Source organism: Fringilla coelebs (genome assembly GCF_963513975.1).
Source record: "Fringilla coelebs genome assembly, chromosome: 10".
In the NCBI taxonomy this organism is placed as follows: Eukaryota; Metazoa; Chordata; class Aves; order Passeriformes; family Fringillidae; genus Fringilla; species Fringilla coelebs.
This window is the reverse complement of record NC_140036.1, coordinates 4,763,707-4,776,846: the sequence shown is the minus strand read 5'-3', so window position 1 is coordinate 4,776,846 and position 13,140 is coordinate 4,763,707. Positions and strand designations below refer to the sequence as shown.

The window sequence follows — 13,140 nt, the reverse complement described above, 5'->3', positions numbered from 1 at the left end:
TGAATTTTAATTAATATGTTGATTTGTTTCCAAAGTTTCTCTGTGGTTCCTTTTTCCCTCAGATCAAGCCTCGGAGGTGCAGGTGACAATGATGCTGACAGAAAGCTGTAAACTCAGAGGGCTTCACCACAGGTAGAGTGCCAAATCCACATCACTGGGAGGTGGAAGTACCTGGCCTAAAGCTCCCTGGGGAGAGAGAGCTCTGTGTTGGCAATTCTGTAGAACCATGGAATGCCAGGGTGCTTTGGGTGGGAAGGGACCTTAGAGCTCATCTCTGCCATGGGCAGGGACACCTCCCACTAGCCCAGGCTGCTCCAAGCCCCATCCAGCCTGGCCTTGGACGCTTCCAGGGATCCAGGGGCAGCCACAGCTTCTCTGGGCACCCTGTGCCAGGGCCTCACCTCCCTCACAGGGAAGAATTTCTTCCCAAGACCCCATCTATCCCTGTCTGGCAGTGTGCAGCCATTCCCTGTGTCCTGTCCCTCCATCCCTTATCCCCAGTCCCTCTCCAGCTCTCCTGGAGCCCCTTTAGGCACTGGAAAGGACTCTGAGTTCTCCTTGGATCCTTCTCCAGGCTGGACATTCCCAGCCTTATATAATAAAGGCCTCATGTAAAATACAGGAGTAGCAGGTTTTTGGTGAAACATACCTAAAATAGAAACAAAATTAACTTGCCCTGCTCTCATCATTCCTAATGAGCTGTTGTCCTCCCTTTATAAGTCAAGCTTTTAAAAAAAAAAGTCCAAAAAGCTTTTCTTCCCTACACTGCCTGTAAAGCTGGGACCTTCATGGGTCTCCAGAGCTCATGGATGTGGCACCTGGCTGTGAGGAATTTTCAGGAAAGAGTAAGAAAATTCAAAATTAAAAACAATGGTAAATTGTTGGTGATGGTTTTCAATGGAAAATACAGGAATTTTAAAAAGTGATTAATGGAAATTGAAACTCGGTCCAGTTTGGTTTGAGTTTCTATGAATTTGCATGTTGATAAATATATTATATATTATATTTCTTCTGAGGAAGATGTGCAGAGACACTGCAGCATGGGGGTTACCTGAGCCACAAAAAGCTTGGAAAGGCCCTTAAAGTGGCTGATTCAGAGCTAAAATTTTCTGTTCTGTCACTTTGTAGTGGCTCAAACATGATGTTCTGACTTTTTTTTTGTTTAACTGCTGTAGTAGAAGTATATATTTTATATCTGTAATAGATTTAGAATGCTGCACCTCCCAGTTTAGGATATAGCACTTCTGTGTATTCACCTGTATTCACAACAATTTATGTCAGCCCTCTTGGACCAAGTGAAAACATTTGGAGGATTCTTTCATAGTGGGAAAGTAGTCAAATATTTCATTTCTTAAAAGTACTGTCTAGGGCTTCAGTTAATTGGACATGTTGTGCTCTGCAATTCCTAATACAAGATTAAATGCTTTTCTTTTATGTCAAATGAATTTTATTGCTGTGTTTAGGAATCAAAAGTATTTTAATCAAATTTCAGTTCCATAACATGAGGAATTTCTGTGTCTTCCAGGAATCTGCTGCCTATCACTCATGTCTGCATAGAGGAGGGAGAGAAACCAATGGTGCTGCTGCCCTACATGAACTGGGGGAACCTTAAACTCTTCCTGAGGCAGTGCAAATTGGTGGAGGCCAACAATCCTCAGGTACCCTTGGGCATGTGGGACTTTGTGCCCATTAAATCTTTATCTGCTCTGGCACCTGAGTTTGTGCCACCAGAGGAATGGTTGTGGCACTCTCCTGCAGAGGTGGCTCCCCCAGCAAGTGTTTGCCTTGTTTCCCACCAGGAAAGCATTCCTGGGTGTTCAGAGGGCAGGGAGCTGTCACCTCTCATTAGGGTAGGAGCTCAGTTAATGCATCCTAAAATTATAGCAACAGATAGAGGAAATTGTGGATTAAATTAAGGGAAATTGTGTATGGAGAAATTTCAGATTTATTGATACTACTTTTAGTATCCCAGGCTATAAATAGTGCAAGATTTTAATGATGATGGTACTGTGAAGTTGCAAAAGGAGCGGAAGCCACAGTCTTTGATAATGGTTTTGGAGAGCAGCAAGGATTTGGACTGTGCTGCTGCCTGGAATTAGCTGGTTTCCAGGGAAACAAAGTGAAAAACACGTGGGAAGGGGTAAAATGGACCATTTTTGCCTATGTCCACTTCCAGTCAAAGGAAAAGTAGGTACAAAGAGTGAGGCACTTGCAAGATGGAAGTATTTTCCCTTGGCATGTCAAAAAGAGAAGTTAAAATTTCAAGTAAGGCACCATGATGAGTGCCCACAGGTGGTTGTGTCTGTGGGGACTGGAAGGGGAGGTGGCACTGGGACACAGCAAACCCAGTAACCCTGCAGGTGCTGGGCTGAAGGGGCTGATGGCTGCTGCTCTGGGCTCTTGCAGGCGATTTCCCAGCAGGATCTGGTACATATGGCCATCCAGATCGCCTGTGGGATGAGCTACCTGGCCAGGAGGGAGGTCATCCACAAAGACCTGGCTGCAAGGAACTGTGTGTAAGTACTGTCCCCTCTGCAGCTGCAGCTCCCTGCACTCAGCCTGAGCTCCCCTTCAGAATGCAGAGTTGGGGTCTCTGGTGTAGTCAGTGAAGTTATTTTCCCCCAAAGCAAGGGGAACCAGGAATCGTGGTTCTAAAGGATGCAGAACATCCTCTCTGTAAATGCTTCAGCTGGGTTTATCTATCACTTTTTCAAGGGCTTGAAAAGAGTTAAATCTTCTTTCAACTTCAATAAAAACTTGGAGTAACTTTGAGAGTTTATCAATGGATAGATATTTGTTTGAAGTTGGTTTTCTTCATTTTTTCTCCTTAAAAACTGAGTTAAAGACTTTGTTCATTGGTAGATTTCTTAGTTGCCAAATGATGGATGGATACAAATGTGCTCTGGAATGGCAGGAATGCCAGAGAGGGGTTTGAGAGCACCTTCAGGTTGGAATACACTCCAGAATGTAGGGGTGGAGGTGTTTGGTGGCTTTCTAGGAGCCCCATCACTCAGTGACCACCATCCCTGCTGTTGTGCCCCATAAGGATGCTCAGTGTGATGGGGCTCCTGACAGATCCTGTTCCTAATTCCTCCTGCTGTTCCTCACTGCTGAGCACACTGAGGAGTAAGTGTGACCACAGGAGACAGAGATCACAAACATCAGGGACATCATCTGGAGCCTTGTGTTTGGAAAGAGGAAGAGGTGCCAGTAGCCAAGGTCCCCTGAAGGACTCTGGCCCACCAGCCCCTCTTTGTTCCCCAGGTTTGCTCTGGGTGGTGAAAGGCTGGAAGTGCATCAGACCCATCTCCTAATTTTGGGAAGGGAGCCAAGATTCCATTGGTCTTGGCAGGTTTAAGGGAGGAAATGCTTGTGGTCTCATGTGCCCATGGCACAGCCAGGTCCAATTACAGTGGACGTGAGGGTTACACAAGTCCAGGGCTCTCTAATTGCTGGGAAATTGCCCTTTGCATTTCATTTATTTTCAGACAGGTCTTCTAGGAATTTCTCTGAACACTTAAAAAATTACTAGATAATACATTTCCTGTTGTGTAAATTTTGAGGATAATGAACTAGCCTGAAAGTGCATAGAAAAAAAATTAAGTATCTGAGATAGTAAAGAGGGAAACACACAGAGCATTTATATTTCATTTTTCTCGTAATAAATAAAGATGACAAGACAACAAAAACCAGTTTGTTACAATACCCCCACCCCAATGTTCCTTCTGTATATTTGTCATACAATGCTGAAGCCAACATCTTTGCCATATTCTGAAGTCAGCTGTTTATGAGAACACTGAACTTTATTGCACACAGTTTTAGCTTCAAAGAGTTTGAATCACACCCCAGAGGGGGCAAATTCTCTCTGCTATTTTGAGTCATCTTTTCTTGATTAAAGTAAGTTTCCCTTAGTACCCTATTTCTGACAAGCATCAATATCTGTTGTGGAGGGAATAAAGACTTTTTCAGCAGATGGCTTGATTGGAGACATGCTTTAAAGATATCACTGGCCACAGAGGTACTAGAGCTACAAAGTGTTTAATTGGTCTGACAGGGGCTCTCCAACAGAGCGGGAGTAACTTGAGGCAGTTACTTGTTTGCTTTAACAGTATTTTTTCACACTTGTAAGTGTTTGGTTTTATTTAATCAAGCATGCTGATTTTTCTAGGGCTTATCAGTTGGCACAGAACAAACTGGTGCTGTGATAATATTTGCTAATCACAGAGTAAGCGTGTCTTGAAGCAGGAGAGTGCCAGTGCTGGAGCTGTGGATTAACAGTCCCCAGTGAGATGCTGAGTGTGGCCCTTGGGGCTGGGCAGAGCTGTGGGCTTGCTGACCTATTGGAATGTTACCAGTATAGCCAGAGAGGAGGTGCCTGAGCTTGTCTGGCCCTTGCTGCTGAACCAAATGGTGGCACTGTGGTGGTGTTTGCAGGGGTCCCAGGATGAGGGAAGAGATGAGAATGTTGACTCCATGTTTCAGAAGGCTTATTTATTATTTTATGATATGTATTATATTATACTGAAAGAATAGAAGGAAGGATTTCATCAGAAGGCTGGCTAAGAATAGAAAAGGAATGAATAACAAAGGCTCAGACTGACTGAAACAGCCCGAACAGCTGGACTGTGATTGGCCATTAATTGGAAACAACCACATGAGACCAATCCCAGCTCCACCTGTTGCATCCCACAGCAGCAGACAATCATTGTTTACATTTTGTTCCTGAGACCTCTCAGTTTCTCAGGAGAAAAAATCCTAAGGAAAGGATTTTTCATAAAATATGCCTGTGACAGCGGCACTGTGGTGTTTCGCCTCAGAGACACCTTTTCCTAGCTGGATGCTGCAGCTGGGCACATGGAGGCAAGTCCAGGCTTGCAGGAGCTCAGGTTTACCTCTGGCAGAGAAGCTTTAATGTGATGGTGAAGGAAAGGAGTCGGTTCTGATGGAGGGTTTAGATCCAGAGCTTTATTCCTGGCCCACAGGCCTCTGAATGCAGCAACTCCTCCAACACAGCTCTCAGACCGTGTGGTTTGCTGGCTGTTTTAACCCCAGGGAGAGGGGGAGGGAAGGGGTAGGAATCCCACCAGCCAGGCACAGGAGAGGAGGTCTCAAGGGACAAAGGACACCTGGATGGCCCAGTGCCCACCCCAGGGGCATCTTTTGAATCTGTCAATCACTCAATGCCCTTCTGGAATGCCAGGATTGACAGACAGTGCTCAGCAGGGCTCAGGGTGGGGAAAGGAGAGGTGATTGACACACCTGGGAGGGAATCTTCAGGGGAGGAACCCAGGGTTCTGAGGTAAATCCTGGAATCACAGCGCAGCACTGACCTGCTGTTCCCTGTGCCCAGCATCGACGACGCCCTGCAGGTGAAGATCACGGACAACGCGCTGTCGCGGGACCTGTTCCCCATGGACTACCACTGCCTGGGGGACAACGAGAACCGCCCCGTGCGCTGGATGGCCCTGGAGAGCCTGGTCAACAATGAATTCTCCAGTGCTAGTGATGTGGTGAGGGTCTTTTCCCCCCCTTTTATGTTTTGGAAATGTGTTTTGTTGACGTTTTGCTCTTTTTTCAGCTCTTGGAGAGTCACAGAATCCCAGAATGGCTGGGATTGGAAGGGACCTTTAAAGCCCATTTAATTCCACTCCCTGCCTTGGACAGGGACACCTTCCACTGTCCCTGTTTTCTCCAAGACCTGTCCAGCCTGGTCTGGAACACTTCCAGGGATGGGGCAGCCACAGCTGCTGCTGGACACCCTGTGCCAGGGCCTCCCCACCCTCACAGAGAACAATTTCTTCCCAATATCCCATCCAATGCTGCCTTCTATCAGTGTGCAGCCATTCCCCCTTGTCTCATCCTTCCATCCCTAGAGCCCCTCTTGGAGCCTCTTTAGGCACTGGAAGGTGCTGTGATGTCTCCCTGGAGCCTCTCTTCCCCAGGTGAACCCCCCAGTTGACTCCAGAGCAGTGGTGCTCCAGCCCTTGGAGCATTTCTTCTGCCTCCTCTGGACTTGCTCCAGCAGCTCCAACATCCTTCTGATGTTGGGGACCCCAGAGCTGGAGGCAGGGGATCATGGCACTGGATAGGTAACGGTGGCTTGTTCAGAGCAGCATCTCTACTCCCACTCCTGCATCAGCTGCTCGTGGCAGGTGGTTCAGGGGTCAGTCAGGCCCTTCGTGCCCAGCAGAAGTGCCCTGTTCCCTTGGGAGTGCTGGCAGGGAACACTCTCAAATTCAGGGATCTGCCCTGGGACTGCTTTTCATAAAGTATCCCAAGTTGGAAGGGACCCACAAGGATCATCCAGTCCAGCTTCTGGCCCTGCACAGACACCCCAACAATCCCAAATGCTCCTGGAGCTCTGGCAGCCTTGGGGCCATGCCCATTCCCTGGGGAGCCTGCTCAGTGCCCCAGCACCCTCTGGAAGTCAAGGTGGGCACCCATTCCTCACTCTGTGCTCTCTGCTCAGTGCAGATCTGGTCAGGCACTTCCCCAGCTTCCCTTGATGAATCCACACTGGCTGTTTGCAGACATCCCTGTGCTTCACAGACATGGAGTGAGCCCAGGATAATGAGCTCCCTGACATTAGCAGGAGCTGGTGTTTGACTGTGTGCTCCATAGCCCCCCAAATCCCAGCTCTTCCAGAGGATGCCTTCATTCCAGAGGCCAGGAACTTCTCCCAGCTGAGGTGACCTTTCAGAGATAAGAGCAGTGTTGCAGTGACCTCAGCCTGTTCCCTAGGATGCATCCCATCCAGCATAGTGGTCTGGTGCCAGTTTGGGAAACTTTAGAGAAGTTCTGGTTGGTTTTTTTCCTCCATGGTCTCTGTACTAGTGCTGCAGCCATGTAAACAAGGAAAAGAAGGAAGGAAGGGAAGGTGCCAGTTGTGCTCCACGTGTGTATTCATTGGAAAACACATGGAGGTTTGTGTTAGATCCAGCCTGAAGACAGAAGAGGAAATGGAAGTTGCCTGTAAAAGCATGTTTTTAGAGAGCTAAATGAATTTAATCAAATGGTGGTTTTTTTATTTTTCCTTTTTTTTAAAAATCTGGGACATGAAAGCAATTACTGTTTGTGGGGACTGGGAAATCAAAGCTTATGTAACAGCAGCAGTGAGATGTGGAATTTTATTAGGATGAATAAATCTCATTATTGTAACCATTTTTGAAAACTCCAGTGCAATTCAACCTCTCTTGCAGCCCATTTTAACCAGAAGTACTTTTTACATTGCTTAGGGATAAATGCCACCCACCTTTTAACACCCAGTTCTAACTGCAGACACATGGCCATCTGAGCTTTGTAGAGTTCAAAAGTGAACAGTTTTTTTGGGTGTAGAAAACACCATGTGCCCTAAATATCAGCTTTGCATCTACCTGGACTCCTTTCACAAAAAGCTGATGTCAGATGTTTTTATGGGTTTGGTAGGAACAAACCCAGTGATCCATTGCATGTAACAGGGAATGGGTGATGAAGTCTGGTACAAACAGTGTCTGTGTCTGCAGAGATGCCAGGGGATGTGTTCCAGGCTTGCTTTTTGGATGACTTTCTTTCAAATGTGTTTGCTGGCTTGAAACTTTCCCAATAATGTGTTGCTCCCCTGCCAACAGCTCTGTCAGTCAGCCAGAGTGTAGGAAAACAAACCACGATTCCTGCTGAATCTTAATTCTGTGTTTTTCCTGCTGTTGGACGTGAAATTCTGCATCTCTTCATGCCATTTCTATGCAGCTACTTATGGAATTGGAGCAGCTGTATTCCCAGAATGGTTCTGCTTCAATCACTCTCTCTTCTTCATGATCACCCCTTGTCCCTCAGCACTCTTCTCCACTGCAGCTAAAAAGGGGCTTTATTTCCTTTGGTGGCTGTTTGGAGTGGGGCCACACCTGTGCCCCTGCCCTTCCCACCTGAAAATACCCCTTCCCTAAGGCTTGGGTCGAGGCAGTGAGTGGGATTTCTCTTGATTAGAACAGGAATTGTGTGAGCCTTGCATGATTTGCTCCTTGTTAATGAATGATGATGTGTAGCTTGAGTAGTGAGTCACGAGCGTGCAGTATCAGCCTCATCTCTGTTTGGTCTCCTGGGTCTCTGGATACCAGATAATAATAAATCATTTTCCTTGTACTCTGCTTGTATGTGGATTCATAGATGGATTTTTCATCACTTCAAGCTCCTTCTGGCAAGGGTTGCCAGATGAATGTGTTGAATCCTGATTGTGCTGTCAGGTTTACTGAGATGAGCTCTTTTTTTTTTTTTTTTCCCTGAGTCCTATTCCTGAACATACTCTCCAAATATACAGATTATTTGGAATAAAAAACTTACAATTTAATTTCTGATCCTTTGAATTTCACAGACTTTTTGGGGGATTTTTGAGGCATTTTAAAGAAGTAAAATGTAAAAACAACCAAATAACTATTTTATAGGAGATAATCATTTAATGTTCAGTAATTCAGATTTAGGTGTTCTGTAATTTCATGTTTAAAAGTGCATGATTTCTAAGCACTGTTATCTTAGTGCAGTAAGATTTAAAGTTTAGTTTGACTTAGTAGAATCCCAGGTTGGTTTGGGGTGGGAGGAACCTTAAGACCATCTGGATCCTACTCCTTGCCATGGGCAGGGACACCTTCCACTATCCCAGCTTGCTCCAAACCCCGTGCAGCCTGACCATAGACACTTCCAGGGGTGCTGGGGCAGCCACAGCTTCTCTGGGCAATTTATCACCAGTTCTGTGATTTTTTCATTAGCCCAGTTCAAGACACGTTGAATTTGGTTATATCTAGAGCATTTATGTAAAACTTTCTTACTGTGTGTAATTGTGTTGGTCAGTAATCCTCCCCCCAGCTGCCTTTGTGGCCTGGCTGGAGGAGCTCTGGGGGGGTTCAGCATGTTGTGTTAATGCCTGCACTGTTCCTTTGCAGTGGGCCTTCGGGGTGACACTGTGGGAGCTGATGACCCTGGGCCAGACCCCCTACGTGGACATCGACCCCTTCGAGATGGCAGCTTATTTAAAGGATGGCTATCGAATAGCTCAGCCCATCAACTGCCCCGATGAACTGTGAGTGCCTCTGCTGCTCCTGTCTCTGCTTGGAGTGCTCAGCCAGGCTGCCCAAAGAGACAGCCAGGGCTGCCTTTCCTTGCCTGTTTGTTCTGCCTGGCAGACAAACCCTGGGGTGAACATTGCTTGTGGAACTCTGGCTCTGGGGTCCCCAGCATCAGAAGGAGGTGGAGCTGATGGAGTGAGTCCAGAGGAGGCTATGGAGATATTCTGATGGCTGGAGCCCCCTCTGCTCTGGAGACAGTCTGGGAGTGTTCAGCCTGGACCAGAGAAGGCTCCAGGGAGAACTTAGAGCCCCTTGCAATGCCTAAACAGGCTCCAGAAGAGCTGGAGAGGGACTGGGGACAAAGGGTAGAGTGGCAGGACAAGGGGGAATGGCTTCCCACTGCCAGGGGGCTGGGTTAGATGGGAGATTGGGAAGGAATTCCTCCCTGTGAGGGAGGTGAGGCCCTGGCACAGGGTGCCCAGAGAGAAGCTGTGGCTGCCCCTGGATCCCTGGAGGTGTTCCAGGCCAGGTTGGACAGGGCTTGGAGCAGCCTGGGCTAGTGGGAGGTGTCCCTGGCCCTGGCAGGGGAGGTGGAACTGGGTAATCTTCAATGTCCCTTCCAACCCAAACCATTCCATGCTTTTATACCAGTTGAGTGATTTCCAGTGAACTCTGTGCTGCTCCTTCCTGGATTGCCATGGGTTATATCCTAAATCAAGCCAGGACCTCTGGTGACATCCCCTTTGCTCAGCATTCCAGGTGTCCATCCTTGGAAGGAGCTGTTCAGCATGATGAGCCATAAGATCCAGGGCTCCTTGTCTCTCTCTGGCTGCTCAGCCAGTGTCCCAGTGGCAGATGCTGTTTTGCCTTTCAGGCTGGGGCTGTGGCTGCTGGCTGACACGGTTCCCCTGTGCTCCATGTGCCTCTGTGTTGCAGGTTTGCTGTGATGGCCTGCTGTTGGGCCCTAGATCCTGAGGAGAGACCCAAGTTTCAGCAGCTGGTGCAATGTCTCACTGAATTTCATGCAGCATTGGGAGCCTACGTCTGAAGCAGTGGCAGAAGATGGAATTCCCTGCTTGGGAGAAGCCATGGCATCCACCTGCAGCTCCTTGCATCCCTTGGACTCACACACATGATGTGTATAAAGCAACACTACAGGGAGAAAGCACTTCTTCCAAAACACTGTGCCTTAGAATGCCTTAGTAGTCTCAAGTTTTTTTGTAAGACCTCTTGGTGTTGAATATTTTCTAGATATCACTTTTGCTAAGTTAAATTGAGACCTTTTGGTTTGCCATCAGGATTTGTAAAGTGTAGAGATAGTGAACTGAAACATGAGATTTGGATGGACTTTGCACTCTGACAGCAGACACATGATTTTTTCAGAAGGGTTTATGGAACTGGTAGAAAAGTGAGGAGAGGGGAAATGAAAAAAAAACACACTGCAGAAAATTTTCCCTGCTTTTAACAAAATGTTGAAACTGAATCTTTCTGACCAGCTCTAGTGTTTGTACTTGTATGTATCTGGAATAGCTTTTTAGTATCAACTTTTCTATTTTGAGACAACAGCACATTGTGGTTGGACCCACACATCTTACCTTTTTAACCCATTCACAAATGTTCTTTGGAAAAGCTGGTCTTCAGGATACAACATCTCCTTTCTAAAGTGATGATGTAAAAGTGATCCCAGTTTACCTCATACAGAGAGTGGTGAAAGTGGGGTAAGAATGGTGCCCCTCCTTTCACATCAAAGGATTTTTGAGATGGTTTTATGTGCTAACTAAAGGCCTTCAGAGAAGAGCCAGAGCAGCCCCTGTGTGGGAGTCTGTCACCTCAGGCTTCTGCCCTGCAGTTTCTCTTGTTCAAAAAGGTACTGGTTGTTTTTTATGGGCTTTTATGGCCTGAAATGGGCTTAAATATATAAATATATATTTGTAAAGACACTTGCAGAGTAAAGAATGTTTTTCTATTACACCTAACGTGAAAGCTTGGTCCCTCACCTTGTCCTGTGTGTGGATTGTGCAGGCTGGTGGTGGTTAGGTTGGGGTTGGCAGGAAGGGAAGGTGGATTCCCTGCCTCCCAGTGGAGCTGGTCCCTGAGACTTCAGGAATTATCCTGCTGCCTTCCTTAACCCAGAGATCCAATCCATCCCAGGTTGTTTTGAGCGTTGCTTAAGAGGAGTGAATGTGTTTTTTCAGCAAAATGTCTGATTCAAGCTTTTTCTGTGTGCAACAAAGTTGCTTGCAGGGTAGCTCCTGATTCTCCTGGTGAACCTTAGGCTGCATCCTCTGCCTGGTGGCACCACAAGGAGGGTTGTGCTTCAGCACAGTGTGGGACATGAAAAGTTGCCTTTTGTCTCTCACCATCTGCAGCTGAGCACCCACTGCCCTGAGTGTTTGTGCAACTGCAGGGGTGGGACATTGCCCTGACAGGCTCTGGAGCCATTGCAGTGTTTTAGGAGACTGCTGTGCAAGTATGAGCAGCTGGATTTGGCTGGCTCATGCAGATGTGCAGCTTCTGTTCTTTCCAGAGTTGTGAACCTTGCTGAAGACAATTAATCATCTCAGAGGATTAATGAGGCAGAGCCTTGTGTGGTCCATGTCACTCAAAACACCAGAGCTTTCCTGTCTGTACTCCAGGGTTTGTTACCTGTGGCCAGTGACCTAAGTCTTGCTTTATCCTGGAAGGAAATTTTCCTGCTGGCTCAAGTTTGGGCACGTTGTGATGGGCTGTGCTTGCCTGACGGAATTGGAACTGGTTTTGTTTGGTTGAGTTTGGAGTGGCTGAGTCTGGGGACAGCAGCAGGGCCTTGGGTGTGTGGTGTCTCCATTGTGACCTGGGGAACTGGTACCAGTGGCAGGACTTGACGGTGACGTGGGTGTTGAAGTCAGCAGTGGCAGTTCTGACACCCAGGTCGGTGTTCCAGCAGGATCTGCGGAGATCACAGCTCTAAAAGTGAGGTTGGAGAACAGCCCAGGGTGAAAATGATCCACCTCTTCTGTGTGCCCAGGGGCAGAGTCAGGTGCACACAGGATGTGCATTGTGCAAGTTCTGCTCACACCCCAGGGGTGTCACAGGTGACATCTGACCACGATGGGCTGGACGTGGCTCAGGGATGTGCTGCACCTGAACCTGCTCGACTCGGAGCTCTGGGAGCTGGAAATGTGTCACCTTTCCCTTCCCTGGGCTGCTTCTCCCCTGCCTTCATCCACAAAGACTGGGAGGTGGTTCAGCACAGCTTAGGGTACAGATACAACTCTTCATTTTGGAAATCTGCTTTCGTTTAATCAGGGTTCATCTACAGGATGAGGGTGCTGGGCCACCTGCTCCACCCAGGGCAGTGGTGGAGTGCCCATCCCTGGAAGTGTTCACAAAGCAGGTGGATGTGGCACTTGATGGTACAGTTGGGCATGGTGGGCTCTGGTCAAAGGTTGAACTCAGTGATTTTGGAGGTCTTGGAATGACCAAGGAGGTCTTGGAGGCCCCAATGATTCAATGCTTTGACCACAGGCATTCATTCTGCTGATAGCAGAGCTGCCTTGAGTAGATTCCTTGCAGAAATTTGTTGTACCTAAGACTGCAAATAGCTTTACTGCAGGGATTTTGCTGCATGTGCTGTACCTTAGCTCCATGGGCTTTTGGGGAAACTCTTGAGGAGCAGATCACTTGGGTAGAAGGTTGGAAAGACAGACTTCCTGGAAGGAGAACATGTATGTGGAGAAGTCTCAGTGTGACCCTGGGAAGAGCTGGATGGAGCATGGCTGGGAGGTGAGGCAAGGAGATGAAGAACAGAAAGCTGTGGTTACACAAAAGAAGAAGTTAGGAAGATTGTGGCTCCCAGGTTTTGTTTTCTTGGCAGGGTCATGCCAGAAGTCAAAATGAGGCAGGAAGGAGTAAAAGGCAAGAGGTGTTGAGCATGAAGTTGGTGGCTTAGGTGGAAAGGCAGCTGCAGGACAGGGTGGGATGGATTTCTCTTTGAGGGCTGAGGGCAGAGTTCTTGGGTGGACTCAGGTGGAGGAGTGATCCCTCTGGAGTGAAGAGAAGCATCAAACCATGGGGAGAGGAGAAGGCAGAGAGCAGACAGGGCTTCCTAAGTGATGGGCTGAGA

General features: G+C 47.6%; 1 protein-coding gene across 1 annotated transcript in view; it reads left to right on the top strand.

Moving 5' to 3' along the window:
* Nucleotides 1-11,006, top strand: part of RYK (receptor like tyrosine kinase) — a gene marked incomplete at its 5' end in the record, with an annotated part of 54,260 nt that extends 43,254 nt beyond the window's left edge. The window contains 6 exons of the mRNA XM_084212110.1: nucleotides 63-132; nucleotides 1,526-1,658; nucleotides 2,407-2,516; nucleotides 5,351-5,510; nucleotides 8,913-9,049; nucleotides 9,972-11,006. Coding sequence (XP_084068236.1) covers nucleotides 63-132; nucleotides 1,526-1,658; nucleotides 2,407-2,516; nucleotides 5,351-5,510; nucleotides 8,913-9,049; nucleotides 9,972-10,083 — 722 coding nt within the window. The 3' untranslated portion in view covers nucleotides 10,084-11,006. The remainder of the gene's footprint in view (nucleotides 1-62; nucleotides 133-1,525; nucleotides 1,659-2,406; nucleotides 2,517-5,350; nucleotides 5,511-8,912; nucleotides 9,050-9,971) is intronic.
* Between the last annotated feature and the right edge of the window lie 2,134 nt (nucleotides 11,007-13,140).